A 25,727-nucleotide genomic window follows, 5' to 3' on the forward strand; every position below is an offset into this window, starting at 1 on the left:
ATAATCAGCTCCTTGGTCTTGGAGGTGTTTAGTGACAAGTTGTTATGTGTGCACCAGTCTGCCAGGTTCTGCACCTCCGCCCTGTATTTTGTTTCATCACCGTTGATGATCAGCCCAATCACTGTTGTGTCATCTGCAAACTAGAGAGTGGTCCTGACCTAGGATCTACATCATTGGAGACCCTCCGACTATCTTTAATCAGACTTTATATTACACTAAACGTTATTCAATTTATCCTGTATCTGTACGTTGTGGACGGATTGATTGTAATCATGAGCAGTCTTTCCGCTGACTGGATAGCACGCAACGAAAAAGCTTTTCACTGTGCCTCGCCATGTGTGACAATAAACTAAATTAAATGACTGTGTAGAAAGGAACTGCAGATGCTGGTTTATAAACACAAATTGCTTGAGTAACACAGTGGGTCAGGCATCATCTCTGGAGAAAAGGGATCGATAATGTTTCGGGTCGGGACCTTTCTTCAGACTAAATGGCTTATACTTTAACGGAAGGGTACTGAAGCAATCTTACCCATGTCCATTGTGAAGGAGGCTTTGTGTGTGCCTTGGTGCACTCTTGCAGACCTGATGCATCGCTCCACATGTACCTGTCAGTCGGCAGGCCTCTGAAAAAGAAGAGCACTGTGACCTTGGGTGTCAGGGTGGGTTGTCTGAACATTACAACACCTCATCCTCAGCAGCCTCTCATAGTCGCGTCCTAAAGCTTTGCCTCACATACAAAGTACAGCAGAGCAACAGGCTATTGCGCTCCCAGCCTCTCCCGGTCAGTGCCTTGCTCTTTTATTTAAATAGTAAGAGTCATACAGCGTGGAAACAGGCCCTTCGGCCCAACTTGCCCATGCTGACCAACAAGTCCCATCTATGCTAGTCCCACATCCATCTAACCTATCATATCCATGTAATATATTTTCCCTATGAATGCGTATCTAGCATCCACTGAAAGTCATCTTAGCTATTCATCTCCGGTATTCAGTAGAAGCCAGTTTTACATTCTCACAAAACACAAAGTGCTGGCATAACTCAGTGGTCCACACATCATCTGTAGAGGGAATGGATAGGTGACATTTCGGGACGGGACCCTTCTTCAGAATAGACTGCTACTCTAGAACTTTGCATTTTGCTTGAGGTTACTCCAGCACTTTGTTTTGGTCGAGGTTACTCCAGAACTCTGCAGTTCCTTGTGTCTCTCATATTCCCACCACACTCCGTACAAAAAGGTTCCCCCTGAATTCTATATCTTGTATTTATGCTTTCCTAATTTTGGTTATTCTAACCAGCGAGTTCAAATTTATGAATAAGATGCTGTAACAATTGTATTCATTCATGGGATGTAGCCTTGCTGATGAGCACATGATTTAGCTTCTGTTCCTAAAGGTTCTGTGAACTGGATGGTTCATTTCAGAAGGGAGGTGAGAATCAATCACATTCAAGATTCAAGAATCAAGAGAATTTATTGTCATGTGTCCCAGATGGGACAATGAAATTCTTGCTATGCTCCAGCACAACAGAATATGGTAGGTATGACTACAGAACAGATCAGTGTGTCCATATACCATTATATAAATATATACACACATGAATAAATAAACAGATAAAGTGCAAATAAACAGATAATGGGCTATTAATGCTCAGAGTTTTGTTTGAGTTGAGTTTAATAGCCTGATGGCTGTGGAGAAGTGGCTATTCCTGAACATTGGTGCTGAACTGTTCAGGAAAGCAGATTGCTTTTAACATAAAGTGAATCCCAAGAGTATTTAAACAAGAATAATAATAAATCGGGCTAATTCATGGTCATCAGTAATGAAAATCGTTTTGAAATAATTATTTATAGTAAAATATCATAGTATATTATGACAAGACGTTGGTGAGGCCACATTTATAGTGTTGTGTTCAGTTTTTGGAACTGTGTTATAAGACAGATGTTATAGGACCATGTTATATGACATGTGAGTGGGTAGATGCATGGCAGATGCAGTTTAATGTGGATAAATGTGAGGTTATCCACAAAGTTATCCACTTTGGTAGCAAAACCAGAAAGGCAGATTATTATCTAAATTGGTATCAAGTTGGGAAAAGGGGAAGTACAACGGGATCTGGGATCCTTGTTCATCAGTTAATGAAAGTAAGCATGCAGGTGCAGCAAGCAGTGAAGAAAGCGAATGGCATGTTGGCCTTCATAACACGAGAAGTTGAGTATAGGAGCAAAGAGGTCTTTTTGCAGTTGTACAGGGCTCTGTTGAGACCACACCTGGAATATAGCGTGCAGTTTTGGTCTCAAAATTTGAGGAAGGACATTCTTGCTATTAAGGGAGTGCAGCGTAGGTTCACAAGGTTAATTCCTGGGATGGCGGGACTGTCATATGCTGAGAGAATGGAGTGGCTGGGCTTGTATACTCTGGAATTTAGAAGGATGAGAGGATATTTTATTGAGACATTTAAGATTATTAAGGGTTTGGACACGCTAGAGGCAGTAAACATGTTCCTGATATTGGGAGAGTCCAGAACCAGGAGCCACAGTTTAAGAATAAGGGGTAAGTCATTTAGAACGGAGATGAGGAAACATTTTTTCACACAGAGAGTTTTGAGTCTGTGGAATTCTCTGCCTCAGAGGGCGGTGGAGGCAGGTTCTCTGGATACTTTCAAGAGAGAGATAAATAGGGCTCTTAAAGATAGCAGAGTCAGGGGATATGGGGAGAGGGCAGGAACGGGGTACAGATTGGGGATGATCAGCCATGATCACATTGAATGGCAGTGCTGGCTCGAAGGGCCAAATGGCCTACACCTGCACCTATTGTCTATTGAAAGATATTGTGAACCTGGAAAGGGTGCAAAGAAGATTTACGAGGATGTTGCCAGGTCTCGAGGGCCTGAGCTATGGGGGGGGGGGGGGGGGGGGGGGGGGGGGGGGGGGGGGGGGGGTTGAGAAGGCCAGGAGAATGAGGGAAGATCTTATAGAGGTGTACAAAATCATGAGAGGAATAGGTCAGGTAAACTAAAGTAGGAGAATCGAGAACCAGAGGATATAGGTTTAAGGTGATGGAGCGAATGATTTAATAGGAACCTAAGTGTTAACTTTTATTTGTTAACAAATGGTGGTGGTGTCTGTAACGAGCTACCAGAGGAGGTAGTTGAGGCTGGAACCATCCTGGATAATACGGGTTTAGAGGGATATGGGCCAGATCTACGCAGGTGGGGCTAGCGTAAATGGGATATGTTGGTTGGCATAGGCACGTTGGGCCCCAAGGGCTTGTTTCCACACTGTATGACTATGATTAACCACTAGCTTTTATGTTGAATTTAAACTGCATGTATATGCTCTGGTAAATATTTTGCAGGGTACAAAATTCCCCGGCTGCTTGGCAGAATTAGAACTTGGTCCAGATCTTTATACCAGATCTTGGAATTACAAACTGGTGACGTAACCATTATTTCACAACAAATTCCTTGCATAACTCAGCTAGGATTTTCTGCCCATATATGTTAAGATTGATTCCTACCTGCTGCTGTATCCAGTGAGAGGGTTCCAACGCTGGTTTTCATAAATGTAAACACACATCACATCTGACTGAGTATAAATATTATCCGTACTCCCAGCCAGTCCTGAAAAGGCAAAATACGAGATATAAAACAAAGCAGCTTAAAATATAAGTATAAGACCACGTATTCTCCACGGCTTCAGAGTCTGCTCCGCCACTCCATCATGGCTTATCTATTTTTCCCTCTCAACACCATTCTCCAGGCTTCTCCAAGTAACCCCTTACTCGTCAAGAACCTATCTATCACCGGTTTAAATGTCTTGGAATCCATAGCCAAGATACAGCATGGAAATAGACCCTTTAGTCCACCAAGACTGCGTCGACCAGCGATCACCCTGTACTCTAGTATTAACCTACACTCTAGAAACAGATTACAATTTTTACCGAAGCCAATTAAACTACAAAATTGTACATCTTTGGAGTGTGGGAGGAAACCAGAGCATCCAGAAAAATCCCACGTGGTCACAGGGAGAATGTACAAACTCCGTACAGACAGCGCCCATAGTCAGGATCGGGTTTCTGGCACTGTACGGCAGCAGCTGTATCACTGCGCCACCCATCCATTCATTGCCTGTCTGTGGCAGTGAACTCAAGTCAAGTCAAGTCAAGTTGAACTCCACAGTGGTGGTGAACGCCACAGATTCACCACCATCTGGCTAAAGAAATTCCTCCTCATCTTCATATGCTCACTTAGAAACATAGAAAATAGGTGCAGGAGTAGGCCATTCGGCCCTTCGAGCCTGCACCGCCATTCAATATGATCATGGCTTATGCTTGGCATTAATGAATTCTGGAGAAATGAGACAGCACTGATCATCTCTGGGTCTGAAAGTCCTGACCGATGAAGGCAAGACATGAAGTCACAGAGTTATACAACATGGAAACAAGCCCTTCGGCCCAACTCCTCCATGCCGAACAATCTATCCCCATAGTCCAATGTTTGGCAACCTCTACAGGGAGCTGTCAAGTTCTGGTGGGTCAAACGTCAGGTATAAAAGCGTTGAGTTTACAAATGAAATAAAATGCCAAAAAGGAAAACAAAAGAATCACCTTGAAAGAAACCACCTCCGTAGCCACCTGTATAAACCCAGGCTGTGTGATCATATCCAATGCCCCACACAATTCCTTGACTGTTGCACTCAACTATGCGTAGGTGTCCTCCAATTTGCCGCCAATACCTACACAAAGCAATTACATGATCAACGGAATTGTACTGCACAGAAGGATATCACAATTTTTTTTAATGCTGATTCTACATAAATGCTACCCATTTAGTTTACTCTATGTGCTCCATTCCCATGGCTACAATGTTTAGTCCCCTTCAGTCAGGAGATAGAAGCAGAAAATTGCAGGTCAATTAGCTGATTAGCTGCCAGAGAAAATCCTGTCTGGAGCCTCTCTTGACTAGACTCAAGACAAAAGAGAGAAGAGTGTTTAACTGTCATATGTACCAACAACAGAACAAATAAATTCATATTTACAGCCGCAAAACAAGCCTTTAAACACAATACATTGTGCCCCAGATGTTATCAGGCAACTGAACCATCCTATTACCAACCAGAGCGTGGTCCTGACCTCTCATCTCAGAGTCATACAGCGTGGAAACAGGCCCTTTGGCCCAACTTGCCCATGCCGACCAACATGCCCCATCTACATTAGTCCCACCTGCCCGCTTTTGGCCCATATCCCTCGAAACCTTTAATAATAATAATAATAAATTTTATTTTTGGGCGCCTTTCAAAAATCTCAAGGACACCTTACAGAGATTAACAAGAATAATAAAACATATAATCGGAATAAAATAAATAATAAAGACATCACCAAAACACAAATTAAAAACAGAATTCAATCCAAAGACAAAAAAAATCAAAAACACAATGTGAAGAGAGAGCAGCGGCAGCTAAAGCGCGCCAGCGTCCACTCTCCCTTCCGACAGCCATCTTGGACACAGACTAACATGTTTACTTACACACAAAAAAAAAAATCATCCCCTCACAATGGTTACCACTGTGGGGGAAGGCACAATGTCCGGTCCCCATCCCCAGTTCACCCAAAGTCAGGCCTATTGAGGCCACCGCTATTGCCTCTACGGAGGCCCGATGTTCCTGGCCGTTCTCACCGGGTGCTGTTGCCCCGGCGTCGGGAGAGTCCTCTCAGCGGCTGGGCCACCTGGAACGGCCGCTTCCTGACTGGGGACCGCGGCTTCGGAAGCTGACAAGGCCGCGCCGGTTTGGAGCTCCCAGGCTCCCGATGTTAGAGTCGGCGTCGCCCGCTCCGCTCCGCAGTTGATCTCGGCAGTCACAGCTCACCGGAGCTCCAGCGTGTCGATCCAGCGCGACGACCCAGGCAAGGCATTGCCCGCTCCGCTCCGCGATAGCGCTCCAGCGCTGTGCCGCCACCGAAGCCGAGGTGCTGGGCGGTCCCCGCCAGGAAACTGCGCTCCACGCCCGCTGGTAGGCCATGAGGACGGGTCGACAGGGCAGCCCGGAGAAAAAGCTGCCTCACCGACCAGGTAGGGATCCAGAAGTATAATTACCTCCTTCCCCCCACATTAAAACGTCCATTCTCCAACAGACAAAGGACAGGACTTACTAAAACTCCAAAAGAAAAAGTGAGTTAAACGGACGGCTACTGGTTAGCAGCCATTCCCCAAGATAGCTCCTCCCCTTTATGAACCTGAAGCTCTTAATTATGAATCTAAATGTTTCTTGAAAGGTTCGATGCTAACTCCTCCAGGTAATATCAAGTGCCTCCTCCAGCAGCTCGTTCCCTACATCCACTCCCTTTGTCTAAAAAACTTCCCCCTCAGGTTTCTGTTACATCTTTCCTCCTCACCTTAAACCTATGTTCCGCTGGTTCTTTTTGGAGAACCTCAACTGAATCTCATTGGAGACCTTCAAACGACAGTATCTTTAATCACACTTGTACTAAACATTATTCCCTTTATCTGTACACTGTGGTTGGCTTGATAGTAATCAAGAAGGCTCATCAGCGTCTCTTCTTCCTGAGGAGACTGAAGAAGGTCCATCTGTCTCCTCAGATCCTGGTGAACTTCTACCGCTGCACCATCGAGAGCATCCTTAGCAACTGCATCACAGTATGGTATGGCAACTGCTCTGTTTCCGACCGGAAGGCATTGCAGAGAGTGGTGAAAATTGCCCAACGCATCACCGGTTCCACGCTCCCCTCCATTGAGTCTGTCCAAAGCAAGCGCTGCCTGCGGAGGGCGCTCAGCATCGCCAAGGACTGCTCTCACCCCAATCATGGACTGTTTACCCTCCTACCATCCGGGAGGCGCTACAGGTCTCTCCGTTGCCGAACCAGCAGGTCGAGGAACAGCTTCTTTCCGGCGGCTGTCACTCTACTAAACAACGTACCTCGGTGACTGCCAATCACCACCCCCCCCCCGGACACTTATTATTTTTTTTATTCAAATCGTTTGCTATGTCGCTCTTCAAGGGAGATGCTAAATGCATTTCGTTGTCTCTGTACTGTACACTGACAATGACAATTAAAATTGAATCTGAATCTGAATCTAGTAATCATGAATAGTTTTTCCGCTGACTGGTTGCATGCAACAAAAAAGCTTTTCATTGTACCTCGGTACACATGACAATAAACTAAACTAAACCTCATATAAACTTTAGTAGCTGCTTTTAAATATTCTGAATTTGAATGGCAAATATTTTGTGGGATAATTTCCACGTTTCTTTTACTTAGTAGATATTTACATAGTTAGCTGCTTAGTCGTGTATATTAGTAGCATAGATATTGAGGGGGGTGGTTCTGGGATACCAGAACTAAATGTTGAACCTTCCCAAGGTGTTGTGGGCCTAATTCAATGAAACACCAGTGAAGGGAGGTACTCACTTTATCATATACTGGCATCTACACACTTTGCTTTTGTTGGCCCATAGTTTAACTGAGTAAAGGCATTTTAGATTCTCATGTGGCATGGAGATTGGGTTTCTTGGTTAAACATTTGCTTGTGTGTTTGTTAACATGTAGATAACTTATTATTGAATGTGAAGTTGGTTGTGTATAGGTAGTGTATAGGTATTTTGGCATTGGGCTTGCTTTTCTTGATTCAGTGCTTATCCTGGTGTCATAGTACAAGTGCTTTGTGTTTTAACACTAATGTAATGCCCAGAATTTAACAAAACAAGTCCATGCAGATTCATGGGTGTGCCACAAGAATTGTGTTCAGACCCAGGCCAAGGTACGGATGGCATGTTTCCTCCTCGGAAGGATGTTAGTGAACTAGTGTTTAGGACAATCAAACAACCGGAGAGGACTTGGAGGAGTTGACGACAGCAGCGGATGCTGAATAAAGGGCCGGTACCTCTAAAAAGGAGATGAGGAGGAATTTCTTTAGACAGAGGGTGGTGAATCTGTGGCACTGATGGCTGTGGAGGCCGTCATTGGGTATGTTCAGGTTCTTGATTAGTGTGTAGGAAGGAACTGCAAATGCTGCTTTACACCAAAGATAGACACAAAATGTTGGAACAACTCAGCGGGTCAGGCAGCATCTCTGGAGAAAAAGAATAGGTGACATTTCGGATTGGAACCAGACTGGACTGAACGCCTTCAGACTGGACTTCTTCAGTCTAAACAAGGGCCCCGACCCAAACCACCACCTATTCTTTTTCTCCTGAGATGTTGCCTGACCCTCTGAAGTTCTTAATTAGCAAGAGTGTCAAAGGTTATGGGGAGAAGGCAGCAGAATGGGGTTGAGAGGGAAAAATAGATCAGCCATGATTGAATTGCGGTGTAAACTCAATGGGCCAAATGGCCTAATTCCACTCCTATGACTTACGAACATGAATTAAAGACTTACAATTGGTCACTTGGCATAGGATGTTGTGCGGCTTCCAGACTTGGGCTAGGCTCACTGACAAAGACATCTCCTTTGCACGTGATGGACCAAAGGGCCTGATGAGATGGGGGTCCGTGAATCTCGCTGCTGTCACAACATGCTAGGCTCAAGACAGCAAGCTGCAACACAACACACAGTGCCCGGTTACAGAATGCAAGACAGCACATCAACATCAAACAAACAATAGCGCAAACGGGATTAAGCTTTGCCCGCTACATTTGACTGATAAAGCCTTCTTGTTTGCTGTAACTCATTTGACAGCATCAACAATAACTACAAGCAGAACACAAAGTGTATAAAATGATGAGAGGAATAGATCGGGTAGATGCAGAGAGTCTCTTGCCCAGAGTAGGTGAATCGAGGACCAGAGGACAGAGGTTTAAGGTGAGGGGAAAAGATTTAATAGGAATCTGAGGGGTAACTTTTTCACACAAAGGGTGGTGGGTGTATGGAACAAGCTGCCAGAGGAGGTAGTTGAGGCAGAGATTATCCCAACTTTTAAGAAACAGTTATCAGGTACATGGACAGGTCAGGTTTGAAGGGATATGGACCAAACACAGGCAGGTGGGATTAGAGTTGGCCGGTGTGGGCAAGTTGTGCCAAGGGGCCTGTTTACTCACTGTATCACTCTATGACTCTAGGTTCTGGAGTAACAACTGAGGATCAGGCAGCATCTGGACTGGACTATTGCAACTCACTTCTCCTTGGCATCAGCTCCACCTATATCAACCGACTCCAACTGGTCCAGAACGCAGCCGCCCGACTCATCACCTATACCAAATCCTGGCATCACATCACTCCAGTCCTCAAACAACTTCACTGGCTTCCCATCCCCCACCGGATCACCTACAAAATCCTGATCCTCACCTACAAAGCCCTCCACCATCTGGCCCCCCCATATCTCACTGACCTCCTCTCCCCCTACCAACCCTCACGGTCCCTCAGATCCACATCAGCTGGTCTCCTCTCCATCCACAAGTCCAACCTCCGCAGTTTTGGGGACAGAGCCTTCTCCAGGGCAGCTCCCAGGCTCTGAAACTCCCTCCCCCAACTGATCCGCAATTCCGTGTCCCTCACCATCTTCCAGTCCCGACTCAAGACCCATCTCTTCACCTCTGCCTATCCTTAGCCCCACGTGCCGTCCCTTTTCATCTGTGCATTAATTGCCTCATACTGTGTTTTGTATTGAATTCTGTATTTACTTTGTGTACTAGTCATGTCTCTACTATTTATTTCATTCCCCTTACATGTTTTTCCTCTACCTGCTAAATTTTTGTAAGGTGTCCTTGAGACTATTGAAAGGTGCCCATAAATAAAATTTATTATTATTATTATTATCTGTCAAGGGAATGGAAAGGGCAGCACAGTGGCAAACAGTAGAGTTGCTGCCTTCAGTGTCGGAGACACGGGTTCGATGCCGACTATGGGTGCTGTCTGTACAGAGTTTGTACGTTCTCCCTGCGACCGCGTGGGCTTTCTCCGAGTACTACGGTTTCCTCCCATTCACCATCCTCTGGGTGAATTATTCCTTTTCATCTCTGCCCTTGCTTTGTGCCCTCTGGTTCTAGACACCACATCCAGGAAAAAAAATATCACCCCTGCACATACCCTGTTAAGCCTCTTAAGAATTTTGTTTGTTTTAACAAGATCACCTCTCATTCTCCTAAACTCAAGAGAACACGGGTGTAGGAGACACAAGGAACTGCAGATGCTGGAATCTTGAGCAAAACACAAAGTACTGGAGGAATTCAGTGGGTCAGGTAGCATCTGTGGAGGGAATGGATGGGTGATGTTTTGGATGGGGACCCTTCAGACTGGTATCCGGTACCTGACTTCTTCAGATACAGAGAGGAGGAATGTAATGTCAAGCCGGAGGGAGGTATATGGGTGGCTTTATTGGGAAATTTGGACTGTTGTGAACCTTACAATTTTGCACAAAGCAAGATTTCAGTGCCTGATGTTTTGGGAATGAAGGCACGTGAAACCGAACAAAGGAATCCTGAGCAAAATAAAATGCTGGAGGAACTCAGCGGGTCAGGCAGTAGCTGTGGAAGGAAATGGATAGATTATGTTTCGAGTTGGGATCCTTCGAAGAGCCCAGACTTGAAACATCATTCATATGTTATTTGCAGGGTAAATTTGGGGCTGGATACTGGGGAAAATTACCTCACATTTCTTTGGCACTTTTCCATCAAATCATTGACATGCATTTATAAATCATGCATTTAAGAAAGTGGGAATGGGAAGGGGGCATGGATTAACATTTCATTTGAAAGGCTCACATGTGCAGTAGTGCAGGGGTTCTCTCAGTGTTGTCCCATTGACGTTGTAGCACTCCCTCAGTGTGGTGCTTGGAGTGCCAGTTTGGATATTGTGTGTATTTATAATGTCAGTCCCAATCCGTGACAATGCACATCACAGTAAGAGTTTGCAGTAAAGTGATCAGAACAAACATCCTACTTGATGGAGTATGGAAAAGATTAACCATATTGGTTCATGGGATAGGCACAAAATGCTGGAGTAACCCAGCGGTTCAGGCAGCACCACTAGAGAAAAAGGATGGGCAACGTGTCGGGTTCAGACTGCAAGTAAAGGGGGGAGGGGTGAAGGTAGAAAAAGGCCAGAACAAATCAGGGCCCACAACTGATGACCAAGGAAGGGTGGAGCCCATCATGGGATGGCAGGTTTCCTCCCATACCTCAACCACCATTGAGTTACTCCAGCACTTTGTTTCTTTCTTTGGTATAAACCAGTATCTGCAGCTCCTGTCTGAAGAAGGGTTTCGGCCCGAAACGTTGCCTATTTCCTTCGCTCCATAGATGCTGCTGCACCCGCTGAGTTTCTCCAGCTTTTTTGTGTAACCATCTGCAGCTCCTTGTTGTTACCCAAACATTTAGCATGGTAGGTTTTCATTCATCCCTCATTCACTTACCCAGTCGTACATTTCTTGTTCAGTAGCCGTTGACAACCTGATTGGCCACCTTTGTTTCGTCCTTTCTGGAGTGTAAATTGCAAAGGAGTGTTTTGCTTCATTAGCAATCGGAACTAAAATTGTAACTTCATTTAAAAAGAGGTGAAGATACTGTAAAAATTAAGGAAAAGTAAAGTCAACCAACATACGTATTTAATTAATCAGACATTCGCAAATATTAAAAGCCACAAAGCGCTGGAGTAACACAGCGGATCAGGCCGCATCAATGGAGGACATGAACAGGTGACAAGGTGGGTCGGGACTCAATGGAGTGGGCAGACATTACTACACCCAGGTCGTAAAATTATGAATGAGCTACAGTCTCTTTCATGACACAAATACGTCACCGCTGATCAAGATGGCGGCAGAGTGGAGCAGTGGTAGAGCTGCTGCCTCACAGCACCAGAGACCAAGGTTCGATCCTGACTACGGGCGCTGTCTGTACGGAGTTTGTATGTTCTTCCTGTGTCCACATGGGATTTCTCTGGGTGCTCCGGTTTCCTCCCACACTCCAAAGACATGCTGGATTGTAGGTTAATTGACTTTGGTAAAACCGTAAATTGTCCCTGGTGTGTTGGATTGTGTCAGTATACAGGGTGATCGCTGGTCGGTACGTACAAAGGGCCTGTTTGCACTCTGTATCTCTAAAATCTGAAGAATATTTTGACACTAAGCCACCGTACATTTTGATGGTTCATGTCATTGGAAGGTTGTGGTATGAAATAATCATCTCCCTGTTCCTTGAATCATGTGCAGCTAATCACACAATATCACACTGTGAACACAACACATCTGAATATTAAGTCTATAAATATTTAAACATTATTTATTTTTATGGAAGCAGATTTCAAATTTGATTCAGGACTAAAATGAATAGCTCTTGAGAAAGTTTTTCTAAACAAAAGTCAAAAATACAAGCGTAAATCAGGATGATGCCTACAAGGAATACTTAATTTCCTTCTTCAGAATCATTTGCCAAAGAGAAAAATAATCACATCACTGAACTGAACTAAACAAAGACCTTGAAAATGCTGACCACGTTAAAAACAACTAGGCTTGGCAGGATACACTTTTAATCAGTTACTGCCCATTTTACCTCATACTCAAATCGAAAAACTATTGACCTTGCTGATAACTGTGAATTTATTAGTATTCACACTTCACGAGCTAGATAGGGTTCTTAAAGATAGCGGAGTTAGGGGATATGGGGAGAAGGCAGGAACGGGGTACTGATTGGAGATGATCAGCCATGATCACATTGAATGGCGGTACTGGTTCGTAGGGCCGAATGGCCTACTCCTGCACCTATTGTCTATTGTCTATTTTGTAACCAACAAAGGACTTGGGACCCAAAATTTTATTCTTGCAAAAAGGTGATATCACTGCCAAAGGAACATTTTTTATGATTTTAAAAAGTCCGTGAATAATGATTTACGATTAAAACTTCTCATAATATCTTTAGTTCCTTTCCTCAATACAAATCCATGAAGAGGAATATGTAAACTAATGGTGCAATTAACAAGGTTTATCCCTATGGCATAAAGCTCAGTTTCCAGAGCATCAAAGAGAAACTAGAGTGAACTCACCTTTTTCACATCATTGTACGTGTAGTATATGAAAAATATTCCATCCCGCTTCCCATCGTTCCCTGTAAACTGTTCCAGTGCGACTTTAACATCTGTCCATTTGTACGGCTTCCCATCTCTCCACCACTTCATCATTCCCTTCTTTATCCACACGGACTGGTAAAACAGAGCAAGAATACAAAGAATCAGAGTCGCAGAGCGGCAAATGGCGCAGTGGTAGAGTTGCTTCCTTATAGTGTCAGAGACCCGGGTCCGATCCCAACTACGGGTGCTGCCTGTAAGGAGTTTGTACATTCTCCCTGTAATGATTTTTCTCCGGATGCTCCGGTTTCCTCCAACACTACAAAGGTGTGTGGGTTTGTATGTTTATTGGATTTAGTAAGTTGTACATTTGTCCCTAATGTGTGTAGGGTGATCACTGGTCAGCACGAACAGGGTGGACCGAAGGGCCTGTTTCTGTGCTGTATATCTAAAGTCTAACCTTCTCAATCAGTCCTCCCTATTCTTTTTTAGATTGCATTATTACTCTTAATATAGTCATTAAAAATCTTGGGATTTTCCTTTTTTCCCCTTTCGGTGTCATTTTTTGGTTTTGCCTTGTCTTAATTTTCCTTTATTTTCTCCTTACACTTTTTATATCTCCAATGGATCCCCCCCCCCACCCCATGCAACACAAAGATCCTGTGAGTGTAAACCTAAACTTACACAGTAAATGATAGAGGCTTGGAGGGTGTTCAAAACACAGAGATCTGTGAGTGCAGGTGCATGGTTTCCTAAAAGTGGCGAGTCGGGTGGACAGGGTGGTGAAGAAGGCGTTTGGCATGCTTGCCCTCGTTGGGAAGTGCATTTTAGACTTTAGAGATACAGCGTGGAAACAGGGCCTTCAGCCCATCGAGGCCGTGCCGACCAGCGATCACCCCGTACACTAACACTATCCTACACATTAGGGATAATTTACACTCTACAGAAGCTAATTAACCATCAAACATGTATGTCTTTGGAGTCTGGGAGGAAACCGGAGCACCCGGAGAAAATCTACAAGATCACAGGGAGAACGTACAAACTCCGTACAGACAGCACGCAGAGTCAGGTTCGAAAGCAGGACTCTGGCGCTGCGAGGCAGCAACTCTAACGCTGTGCCATTTATTGTCCAAAAGCTAGGAGACATCATAATGCAGCTGTACAAGTCGTTGGTGAGATCACATTTGGTGCACGATGTGCAGTTCTGGTCACGCAACAATAGAAAGAATGTTTAAGAAGGAACTGGAAAATCGAAGGTACACCAAAATGCTGGAGAAACTCAGCGTGTGCAGCAGCATCTATGGAGCGAAGGAGATAGGCAACGTTTCGGGCCGAAGCCGTAGAAAGGATGTTATTAAGTTAAAAAGTACATAAATGATATTCACAGGATGCTACATGAGTTAAAGAGAAATGTTGGATAGGCTGAGATTTTTTTCTTTGGAGGCTGAGCGGTGACCTTATTGAGGCGTACCAAAATCATAAGGTGCATGCTTAAAGTAAACGCTTGTTTATTTTAATCCCAGGGCTGAGGATTCAAACACTGGAGGACAAAGGCTTAAGATGAGATGGGAGAGATTTATGATGAGCCTCAGGGCAACATTTACACTCAGAATGTAGTCTGTATTTGACATGAACTGCCAGAGGAAGCTATAGAAACTGTAGAATCTTTCAGAAGACCTTTTAAGGCAGCACAGTGGCGCTGCCTCAAAGCAGTGGCGCTGCCTCAAAGCAGCAGAACCTGACGTTGGGTACTTTCTGTGTAGAGTTTGCACGTTCTCCCATGACCATGTGGGTTTCCTCCGAGTGCACCCCCAAGTCACAGGTGATTGTAGGTTAATTGGCACTCTGAAAATTACCCCTGGTGTGGTAGTGGATGCGAAAGTGGGATAACATAGAACTAATGTGGACTCGTTGGACCGAAAGGCCTGTTTCCATGCAGCATCTCCAAACTTTAAATTAGTACAAACAGGTGATCATTAGTCGGCATGACCTCGTGGGCTGACAGGCCCGTTTCCATGCTGTATCTCTCTAATACATTTGGATAGATATATGGAGGAAGGGTTTGGAGGGATATGGACCCTGAAAGCCAACTTGGTGGGCATAGACAAGGTGGGCCCAAGGGTCTGTTTCCGTGCTCTGCGACTCTGCAATCAGCCTACCTGCTCCACAGCCTGCTCGTAATGTTTGAAATCGTCCACTTCCCGCTTAGACCGCTCGATTAGCTGCTGAACAATCTGCTTCCGCCAAACCGTTTGCTGGGGGCAATTGTTGGGCATCAAGTGCGATTGTATGGAGAAATTCAGCCCTGCAAAAGCACAACAAGGTAGGATAGGGAATATTTAATCCTTGAAAACACTTAAGCAGCAAAGACATGTACACTTGGCCACTAATGTTTTCTCAACCCAAATGTACATAATAAAAGAAATGTGTTTGAAGAGGGATTGTGAAGAGCACTCTCTGCATTAAAGCAGAGAAATAGAGTTTATGCAACATCTGCTCGCAACCCAAGCTGGGCTTTGTGGTGCAAATCATTAGTCCTGATTCACTGCATGAGGATGACAGCAAGTGAGTCATTAGGTGTACCAACCAAGTTAAAGAAAAGCTTCATATAACCTGGGACAGTACGGTGGCCCAGCGGTGGAGCTGCTGCCTTACATTGCCAGGGACCCGGTTTTCGATACTGACTCCATGTGCAGAGTTTCTCCCTCTGCCCACGTGGATTTTCTCCAGATGTTCCGGTTTCCTCCCACACTCCAAAGACTTACAGGTTTGTGGGTTTATTGATCAGTAAAAATTGTAAATTGTCTCTAGCGTGTAGGATAGTGCCAGTGTACAGGGTGGTCGCTGGACAGCACGGACTCGGTGGGCCGATGGGGCTATTTCCAGATTGTATCTCTAAAGTCTAAAGACGGCTGTGGATGCCAAAACATTTAAAGTGGTGATCGGTTCTTGATTAGTAAGGGCATCAAAGTTTACAGGGAGATGGCAGGAGAATGGGGTTGAGTGGGAAAAATATATCAGCCATGATTGAATGTCAGAGAAGACTCGATGGGCTGAATGGCCTAATTCTCCTGCAATGTCTTATGGTTACACTATGTTCTATGAATGATTGAATTAATTGAAAGAAACAACATGGAAACAGGCCCTTTGGGCCGCCGAGTCCATTGATCACCCGTTAGATAGACACAAAGTGCTGGAGTAACTCAGTGGGTCAGGCAGCATCTCTGCAGAAAAAGGATGGGGATGTTTTGAGGTGGAATTTCATTGTTCTTTCTAGGACATGTGACAATAAAAGACTCTTGACTTACTGGTCGTAGGTTTTGTACTCAACAGTGATGTACAAGCATGGAGTAAAGGGAATTGACTACCTGACTGGACATTGAACCAGTTCAGCTGGGTGTGGACATCTATGTCGCATCCTCCTCCACTGAGCCAGGCCCACAGCGGGTGCTCTTCAGACACATAGTGCTCTTCAATTCCAAACGGGTAGACAGCCGCTGACGAAATGCTGGACGTCTCGGCCAAGTCCAAGTTGACTGGGCTTGACCCGGAGGGAGCAGTGTCCAATTCAGCACCATCCTGCGGGGACTGCTGGCCGTCCGACAGCCAGGACCGGGCAGCGCTTGGTTTAAGACCAGTCTGATCGCACTTTACTGAGGGTCCTTCGTTTAATGAGATGTTCTCAAACACGCTCGTCACAGTATCACATTTAGACTCGGCGACAGGACAGCAAGAGGCGACATCTCCATCTCCGTCCGCATTGTTGTTGGAACATGGTACTCTCTCAATTGTTTCAAGAATGTTTTCAGTTTCTTTTGCAATCCCCTCCATTTCCAAAGAAAAGTCAGCATTGTTGGCGATGGAGGCCTGGGGTGGTAATCTAACCTCATCACCAAAGAAGCACCCGGCACTGAAATGAAACCAAAATTTAATAGCAACCGGAGGAGTAACTATTTTCTTTTTACACAAAGGGTGGTGGTTATATGGAACGAGCTGCCCGAGGAGGTAGTTGATTACATTTAAGAGTACATGGATAGGATAGGTTTAGGTTATATGCCAAGTGCAGACAGGTGGGATTAGTGTCGATGGGCACCTTAAATCAGCATGGGTAAGTTGGGCCAAAAGGCCTATTTCCATGCTGTATGACTATGGCGACTATGAAAATGAAAATCAAATAAAAAGTTCAAAACATTTAAGATTTTCGGCAAAAGAACCAGAAATAAAATGATGAGATTTTTGACAACACTCCCCTTGTGATTTGGAATGCAACTGAGGGGACAATGGAAGCAGGGGTGGCACAGTAGCGCAGCGGTACAGTTGCTGCCTTACAGTGCCAGAGACCCGGGTTCGATTCCGACTGCCATTGCTGTCTGTACGGAGTTTGTACATTCTCTCTGTGACCGCGTGGGGTTTCTCCCACATACCAAAGATGGACAGATTTGTAGTTTGATTGCCTTTGCAAAATCTGTTTAATTGGACAGATGTTTCAAAGAATCTGCATTGGCGTTATGACCCACCCCCCCTTCCGTTAAAGAATAATGTTATTGCATTGTTAGTAGTACTAAGGTTCATTAATTTGTAACTAAAATGGGCAGGTTGGCTTAATGAAGAAAGGCTAAGCTTGAAGCCTCTGGCATTTACAAGAGTGAGAAAGGACTCAATTGAATACTTTGAGATTCTGAGGTGAAAATAAGGAGAAATAAGGAATTGCAGATGCTGGAAGCTGGAACAAAACACAAAGTGCTGGAGTAACTCAGCATATCAGACAGAATCCAAGTTGTTGAGTTTAGTTTATTATTATTATCATTATCATGTGTACCAAGGTGCAGTGACAAGCTTTTTTGTTGCGTGTTATCCAGGAGAGGAAAGACTAAACATGGTTATAATCAAGCCGTTCACGGTGTACAGATACAGAATAAAAGATACAACGTTTAGTGTGGAAGACAAGGATAGGCCGCGTTTCAGGTCAAGACACTTCATCAGACAGATTGTAGTAGGGTGAAGAAAGTGGGAAAAGGGGTGGGGGCGGAATAAAACTGGCAAGTGATAGGTGGATACAGATGAAGGGTGGTGGGTGTAGGTAAATATTTCCCTGGGTTACTGTACCTCACAAGACTGGTGGCACTGCTTGCACAGGATGATCGGTCCTGATCTCGGTTTGCCATTATGACTTTCCAAGCCTTTCCACTATATTCGGTTGGTGTCACACCTTGTCGAAAATAGATACTGCGGTCGTCAGACCCGATTCCCCAGACCTGGGGAGATGACGGGACAAAAACAAGGTGTAAGCAACCCACATTATGAGTTACAGATCTGACCAAAGTTAAACCAGACAACATTTTACTAGGGTATAGAAACAAAGAACTGCATATGCTGGTTTATACCCAAGGTAGACACAAAGTGCTGGAGTAACTCAACGGGTCAGGCAGCATCTCTGGAGCATCTCTGGTCCTGACCCAAAACATCACCCATCCTTTTTCGCCAGAGATTCTGCATTTGAGTACAGCATTTGTGTCTAATATTTTACCAGGGTATTGGTACTGGCAGGCAAAATTCAAAGCTGAAATTAGTTAATGTAAATATGACCTTGAGTACTATTTGGTCTCTGGGCAAAAGGATCTTTTGATCTATTCAGCTCAATCTGGTCTTGATCAAAATGGTCAGAGGTTGAGTGGAGACCTGCTAGAAGTATATAAAAGTATGAAAGTCATGGATAGGGTAGACATTCAGAACCTTTCTCCCTGTGTGGAATTGTCAGACAAGAGTGTGTAGTTTGAATGTGAGAGGGGCAAAGTTTAAAGGAGACCTGCAGCAAAGTGTTTTTCTTTCCACCAGATATCCTGCTATTTCTATTTATATCTCCTCTAGATCCCCTTGTGTTGTCTTACTTGTCCCATTCCTCCCTCCTTTTATCAAACTTTTTGTCGGTTTCTTCCCTCTCCTCCATCTTAGGGGTGGCACAGTGGCACATTGGTAGAGATGGTGCCTTAACAGTGCTAGAGATCTGAGTTTGATCCTGACTACAGGTGCTGTCTGTATGGAGTTTGTACGTTCTCCCTATGACCCCGTGGGTTTTCACTGGGTGCTCTGCTTTCCTTCCACACTCCAAATACGCACAGGTTTGAAGGTGAATTGGCTTTGGTAAAATCATAAATTTTCCCTAGTGTGTAGGATAGTGCTACTGTACGGGATGATCTCGTCGGCGCAAACTCGGTGGGCCGAAAGGCTGTTTGCGCACTGTATCTCTAAACTAAACTAAATTTTGTTTTATCTTCAACCTTTTTTGGTTCTGATGCAAGCTATTTGACCGTATGCATTGCTCTCTCCACCACTGCTTCTTGATGTGCTGAGTACTTTGACTTCCTGCATTATTTAAGATCTCCTGTATACATTGATATATTCCAAATAAATTGATTGTTTGACTCAGTGAAACAATTGAAAATGGGGGCAGTTAAAAAAACACAGAAAAACCTTCTTACCTGGTCATTTAATCCTATGTTCACCATCACCATCTCAACATTCATGCAAATCCAACCTGCCCCAACAGGGTTCTCAGAACAGACACCTCTTCGAAACCAGACCTGGCAAAAGGAAAATACACCTCAAAGACTTGCATGTAGAATGGTAAGGGATTCAAAATGGTGTTTCGGGAGATCAGTGGAATGTTCAGTTTAGTTTAGTTTATTGTCACATGTACAGAGGTACGATGTAAAACATTTTTGTTGTGTGCTTTCCAGACTGCAGAAAGACTGCATAATTACAATCGTCCACCCACAGTATACAGATACAGGATATTGTTTTGTGCAAGATAAAGTCCAATTAAAGATAGTTTGAAGGTTTCCAATGAAGTAGTTGGGGTTCTCCAATGAGAACCAGAGGACATAGGTTTAAGGTGAGGGGAGGAAAGATTTAATGGGAACCGGAGAACTTTTTTAAACAAAGGGTGGCGGGTGTATGCAACGAGCTGCCAGAGGAGGTAGTTGAGGCATGCAATATCGCAATATTTCGACAGGTACATGGATAGGACAGGTTTAGAGGGATGTGGGCCAAACACAGGCAGGTGGTAAGAGAGAAAACATTGAGTTTAACCACGTTAGAATCATTTGTGTTTATTTATGGTCTTTGACAAAGGTTTACTGTCGTTTAGTTTTCTACTCTGTTGCTTTACATTGATTTTTCTCGGGTCAATCTGAAGAAGGGTCCCGACCTGAAACATCGCCTGCCTATTCCCTCCACAGATGCTGCCTGACCCGCTGGGTTCCTACAGCACTTTGTGTTTTGCCTCAGTCATAGAGGCGGGCAGAGTCATGCAGCACAAAAACAGGGCCTTTGGCCCAACTGGTTTATGCCGACCAATATGCCCAGTCTACGCTAGTGCTGTCAATGTACGTGTCCAAATGGCTTTTAAATGTTATTATAGTACCTGCCTCAACCACCTGCTCTGGCAGCTCGCTCCATATACCCACTACCCTCTGTGTGAAATTATTGCCCCTCAGGTTCTTATTTAATACTTCCCCTCCCACCTTAAACCTATGTCCTCTGGTCTTGATTCCTCTACCCTGGGAAAAAAATCTCTGTGCATTCATCTAATCTATTCCCCTCATGATTTTATATATCACATCATAAAGATCACTCCTCAGCTTCTAATGCTCCAAAGAATAAAGTCCTATACTCCATTATGACAAAGGAGGCTGCTCAATTTGTTGTACCCATGTCAGCTCTGAGAAGAATTCCAACAAATTCATTACCCCACATACTTCCCTGAAACCTATTCCTCCTTCCAGGCCCATCAACTACCACCCTCCCTCCCCGATTCTTCTGCTGCACACTTATACATGGGGTAAATTTACAGTGACCAATTAACTTACCAGCCTATCACCGACATGTGTGTGACTTGTCACTGATAGCATATCACTGGAGGGATGACACATCACCAAAGACCCAGGTTCAATCCTGACCTCAGGTTACTGTCTGTGTGGAGTTTACACGTTCTCCCTGTGACCGTGTGGGTTTCCATCGTGTGCTTGTTGTTCACCCACAAGATAGGGAGAATGCATAGTCTTTTACCAGAGGACAAAGGATTAAAGTGAGAGGGGGAAGGTTTAATAGGAACCTGAAGGCAACCTTTTTCCACTCAGTGGTGGGTTTGTGGAACGAGCTACCAGAGGAGAGAGTTGAGGCAGGTATTAAAAACATTTGGACAGATGTATAGAGACATGGATAGGAAAGGTTTAGAGAGATATGGGTATCTTGATTAGCATAGGCAACTTTAATTTCATTTTTAAGATAGTTTAATTTAGAAATACAGTGTGGAAACAGGCCCTTCAGCCCACCACGTCCACGCCAACCAATGATACCTGTACATTGGTCCTATGCTACACACTAGGGACAATGTCCAGTGCCAATTAACCTACAAATTTGCACATCTTTGGAGTGTGAAAAGAAACTGGAGCACCCAGAGAAAGCCCACGTGGTCACAGGGAGAACGTACAAACTCCGTACAGACGGCACCAGTGGTCAGGATGCCCCACGGGTCCCTGGCGCTGTAAGGCAGCATGTCTATCGCTGTGCCACTGTGCTGCTCCAAGTTGGGCTGAAGAGTATGTTTTCATGCTGTATTACTCTATGACTATAAAGAGACTGTGAAATGTGCATAAGCAGGTGAAGTGAGAAAGCAGGAAAGTGGCAGATGGAAGGAGCTGAGAGTCCCAGTCATGTGCTTTGTTCAAGTTTGAAATATTCATGGTGCAGTGCATGCATTTACCTTTCTGTCCCGTGTAACGGCCCAGAGCACGTTGACACCCACCGAGACCTGGACAAAACCATTTCCAGAGTTTTGTGGCTCAACAATCTCCCAAGAATTCCCTAATGACCAAACGACAGGGAATTCATATCAATGATGTTGAGACTTCCTAAACAGCACTGCACATTGACACTAGGGCATCTGTATAGCACACATGTGCATGCGCATACACACATACGTTCATTTTTCCACCTCACCCATGCTCCCAACAGCACCTCAAGAGTCTTTAGGTACAGCATGGAAACAGGCCCTTCTGATGATGAAAAATGAAAAAAATGAGCTACCTCATTCTGCCCTCCTCGTCTGCACCATCCAGCGATCCCCGTATGCTTACGCTATCCTACTCACTAAGGACAATTTTACCAAAGCCAATTAACCCACAAACCTGCACATGTTTGGAGTATGGGAGGAAACCGGAGTACCCAGAGAAATCCCCGTAGTCACAAGGAGAACATACTAACTCCGTACAGACAGCACCCATAGTCAGGATCGAATCTGGGTCTCTGGCACTAGGAGGCAGCAACATTAATACTGTACTGCCCCAAATCATTGATTAAAACAAATTTGACAATCCAACCATCAAGGATGAGAGAGAATGCAGCAAGAATGTGGAACACACTTCTGCAGGAAGTAGCTGAGGCAAATTACATTTAGGAGTAGACAAGAGTGATAAGGCTTTGGAGGAAAATACCGATAAGATAAAATGAGGTTATGGAGCATGAACTTTGGGTCAATAATGCATTTAGTGCTTATCCTACAATGTACATGTAGCTCTGCAATAACAAGTGTTTTTTTATGACGTCGAGGACATATGTTTAAGGTGAGAAGGGCAAGATTCTCACAGAGAGGGTGATGGGTATACGGAACGAGCTGCCAGAGGTGGTTGTTGAGGCAGATATTATAACAGCATTTAAAAGACACAAAGGTACATGGATAGGAAAGGTTTAGAGGGATATGTGCAAACACAGTCAAATGGGACTAGCTTAGATGGGGCATCTTGGTCAGCATTGACAAATTGGCCACAGTGCCTGTTTCTGTGCTGTATGACTCTAATTAGATATAAAGCAACCGATGATTTAGGAAAGACTATATTATCTGGGATGAATTCGTGGTAACAAAAATTTTGATCGGGGACCAGAACATAAAAGTTATTTTGGAAATTTACAAGCAGAACAAACACCTGTCTTGATAAACAAAAACTGCTTAAAATAGGGTTTCCACAGACAAGAACGTCTCTTAAGAACAGAGCTGCTAGATTCACCAGGCAAAGCCATTAGAAGTTGACAAGCAATCAGTTCTATTGACACTTGTGCAATGGTATTCTATTATATAACATTTTGTATTTTTAGCTTACAGAAATAGAAATAAACTTATAAAGGCCTTTACATTTGAAAATCCTGCATGAAAAATAATTTTGTTTTTACTCACCTGGGATCCTCTTTTTCCTCATTTACACAATTGGTTTTATGGCGCAATTTTCTATAGCGTTGTGTACAACTAACATTAAACCAACACAGCCGATTAACCATGTGAGTTCATTCATGCTGAACCACAATTGAAACTCAATACCTTTAGGGTTATCTCTGTTTATTCCTTTCCTCATCATTAGCTGACCTTCCCATAGCACGGCACACACTAGGTCACACGGTCCACAGGCAATCTGAACTACTTCCCCAAGAGTCGTGATTTCAGTCCATGACAAACCCTCAGGATTCTGATCAGTTACATTTTCTCTGTAAAATACCTGGGGAAAAAAAAAAAATCAAAATTTTAAATTAGGGACAATCCACTTTAAGTACTAGTTATGTCCGCCACACAAGAGTCAGTCACAAATACACAATGGAAACAGGCCCTTCAGCCCAACTAATCCATGCTGACCAAGATGCCCCATCTAAGCTAGTCCCTCTTGCCCACATTTGGCCCAGATCCATCTAAACCTTTCCTAACCACATACCTGCCCAAGTGTCTTTTAAATGTTGCTACAGTACCTGCCTCAACTACCTCATCTGCAGCTCATTCCATATACCCACCCAGTGAAAATGCTTCTCCATCAGCTTCATATTAAATCTTGCTCTTCACACTTAAATCTATGTCCCCTGGTTCTTGATTCCACTATCCTGGGTAAAAGTCCCTGTGCACTCATCCTATCTATTCCTCTCATAATTGTATACACCTCTGTAAGATCACCCCTCAGCCTCCTGCACTCCAAGGAATAAAATCCTAGCTTGACTAACCTTTCCCTATTGCTCAGGCCTTTGAGTCCTGGCAACTCATCTTTAAAAAGGAGTTATCCACTGGATTAATGCTTTGAAGGTTTTCCTAGTTGCAATAACTTTTACCAATGCACCGCATATGTGAAGCTAATGCCAGCACAATGTCACTGATAAAGCAAAGGAGAAAGGATTATCAAATGATACAGAATTTTCTTATTATTGTAAAAAACTATGTTTGATTCATGGTGTGTAGAGATAACATCACACAATCTGGGGAAAAGGAGGCAGACATTCAAATTTAACATTTTTGCCACAACTCTTGAAATTGAATACATGTGAACCGTAAATGCTAACAACCAGGTTTGTCTGCACACAGTGCCCTCCATAATGTTTGGGACAAACACCAATCATTTATTTATTTGCCTCTGTACTCCACAATTTGAGATTTGTAATGGAAAAAGTCACATGTGGTTAAAGTGCACATTGTCAGATTTTAATAAAGGCAATGAAAGTCTGTGTTGATCTAAAAGATAGCTTCTTGGCATCTGTTTGTGATTTACTTCTTTTTAAATTGGAATTTAAAACTGTCAAGGTTACTGCTTTATGCCACTCCCTAAATATCTTGTCCCTAAAAATACATGTGCCACTATCTTCAGTTTAGTTTTAGTATAGAGATACATTATGGAAACAGGCCTTTTGGCACACCGAGTCCTCGCCAACCATCAGTCACCCGTCCCCACGTTATCCCACTTTTGCACCCACTCCCTCCGCGCTAGGGGCAATTTACAGAGGTCAATTAACCTACAAACCCACACATCTTTGGGATCTGGAAGGAAACCGGAGCACTAGGGGCAATATACAGAGGCCAATTAACCTACAAACCCACACATCTTTGTGATCGGGGAAGAAACCGGAGCACCCAGAATAAACCCACGAGGTCACAGGGAGAATGTACAAAATCCACACAGACATGGGTCAGGATCGAACCAGGGTCTCTGACGCTGTGAGGCAGCGGCTCTACCAGCTTCATTCTTTCAGGGATGGAGGTAACCTACTAATATTTTAAAAAGATTGGAAGGAGTTTCAACTCAAAATGGTGCTGAGGGGTTCAAACCTGAAACATAGCCCAAATGGTCCAGACCCAAAATGTCCTCCGAGTCTAAAGAAGGTTCCCGACCCAAAACGTTGCCTGTACATTTCCTCCACAGATGCTGCCTGTCCTGCTGAGTTACACCAGGACTTAATGTTTTAAACACCACACGTTTATTCAGTTTTAGTCAATTCTGTCAATTTATTGTGGTCATAGAGTCATAGACAGCACGGAAACAGGCCCTTTTGCCCAACTTATCCATGCCGACCAGGAATAGAAATCATAATCCAACTAGAAATCATAAATTTCGCCCCACCCTGCTTTAGATCGAGACCCTTGGTACAAAATCATTTCAGTGTCAATACTCAAACTTTAATGATTGTACCTTCCCCTGCACAGTCACTGCCCAGACTGAAAGATGTCCGAAAGGTTCATCAGTAATTTCCCATCCTCCTACAGCAATATCATGAAAGGGATCTGGTAGCGGTCCCAAATTTTGCGAGGGAATCTGAAAAACAGAGACACCACTTGAGGATTCCACATTATACTTTTATTCTACTTTTCCAACAATCAATTTAAGAGTGGACATGTCTAGATTTGGCAGAAGTTAC

The 25,727-nt window shown here is 44.1% G+C and overlaps 1 protein-coding gene across 1 annotated transcript in view; it reads right to left on the minus strand.

The window, feature by feature from the left end:
* Positions 1-25,727, minus strand: part of tecpr1a (tectonin beta-propeller repeat containing 1a) — a 72,467-nt gene that overhangs the window by 31,471 nt on the left and 15,269 nt on the right. Inside the window, exons 5-17 of the mRNA XM_055651584.1 lie at positions 25,502-25,624; positions 23,383-23,557; positions 21,775-21,875; positions 19,490-19,591; positions 18,117-18,265; positions 16,379-16,920; positions 15,170-15,315; positions 12,990-13,145; positions 11,365-11,514; positions 8,394-8,551; positions 4,607-4,734; positions 3,518-3,620; positions 532-625 (exon numbers count right to left, since the gene is read on the minus strand). Coding sequence (XP_055507559.1) covers positions 532-625; positions 3,518-3,620; positions 4,607-4,734; positions 8,394-8,551; positions 11,365-11,514; positions 12,990-13,145; positions 15,170-15,315; positions 16,379-16,920; positions 18,117-18,265; positions 19,490-19,591; positions 21,775-21,875; positions 23,383-23,557; positions 25,502-25,624 — 2,127 coding nt within the window. The remainder of the gene's footprint in view (positions 1-531; positions 626-3,517; positions 3,621-4,606; positions 4,735-8,393; positions 8,552-11,364; positions 11,515-12,989; positions 13,146-15,169; positions 15,316-16,378; positions 16,921-18,116; positions 18,266-19,489; positions 19,592-21,774; positions 21,876-23,382; positions 23,558-25,501; positions 25,625-25,727) is intronic.

Source organism: Leucoraja erinacea, chromosome 20, assembly GCF_028641065.1.
Source record: "Leucoraja erinacea ecotype New England chromosome 20, Leri_hhj_1, whole genome shotgun sequence".
Classification (NCBI taxonomy): Eukaryota; Metazoa; Chordata; class Chondrichthyes; order Rajiformes; family Rajidae; genus Leucoraja; species Leucoraja erinaceus.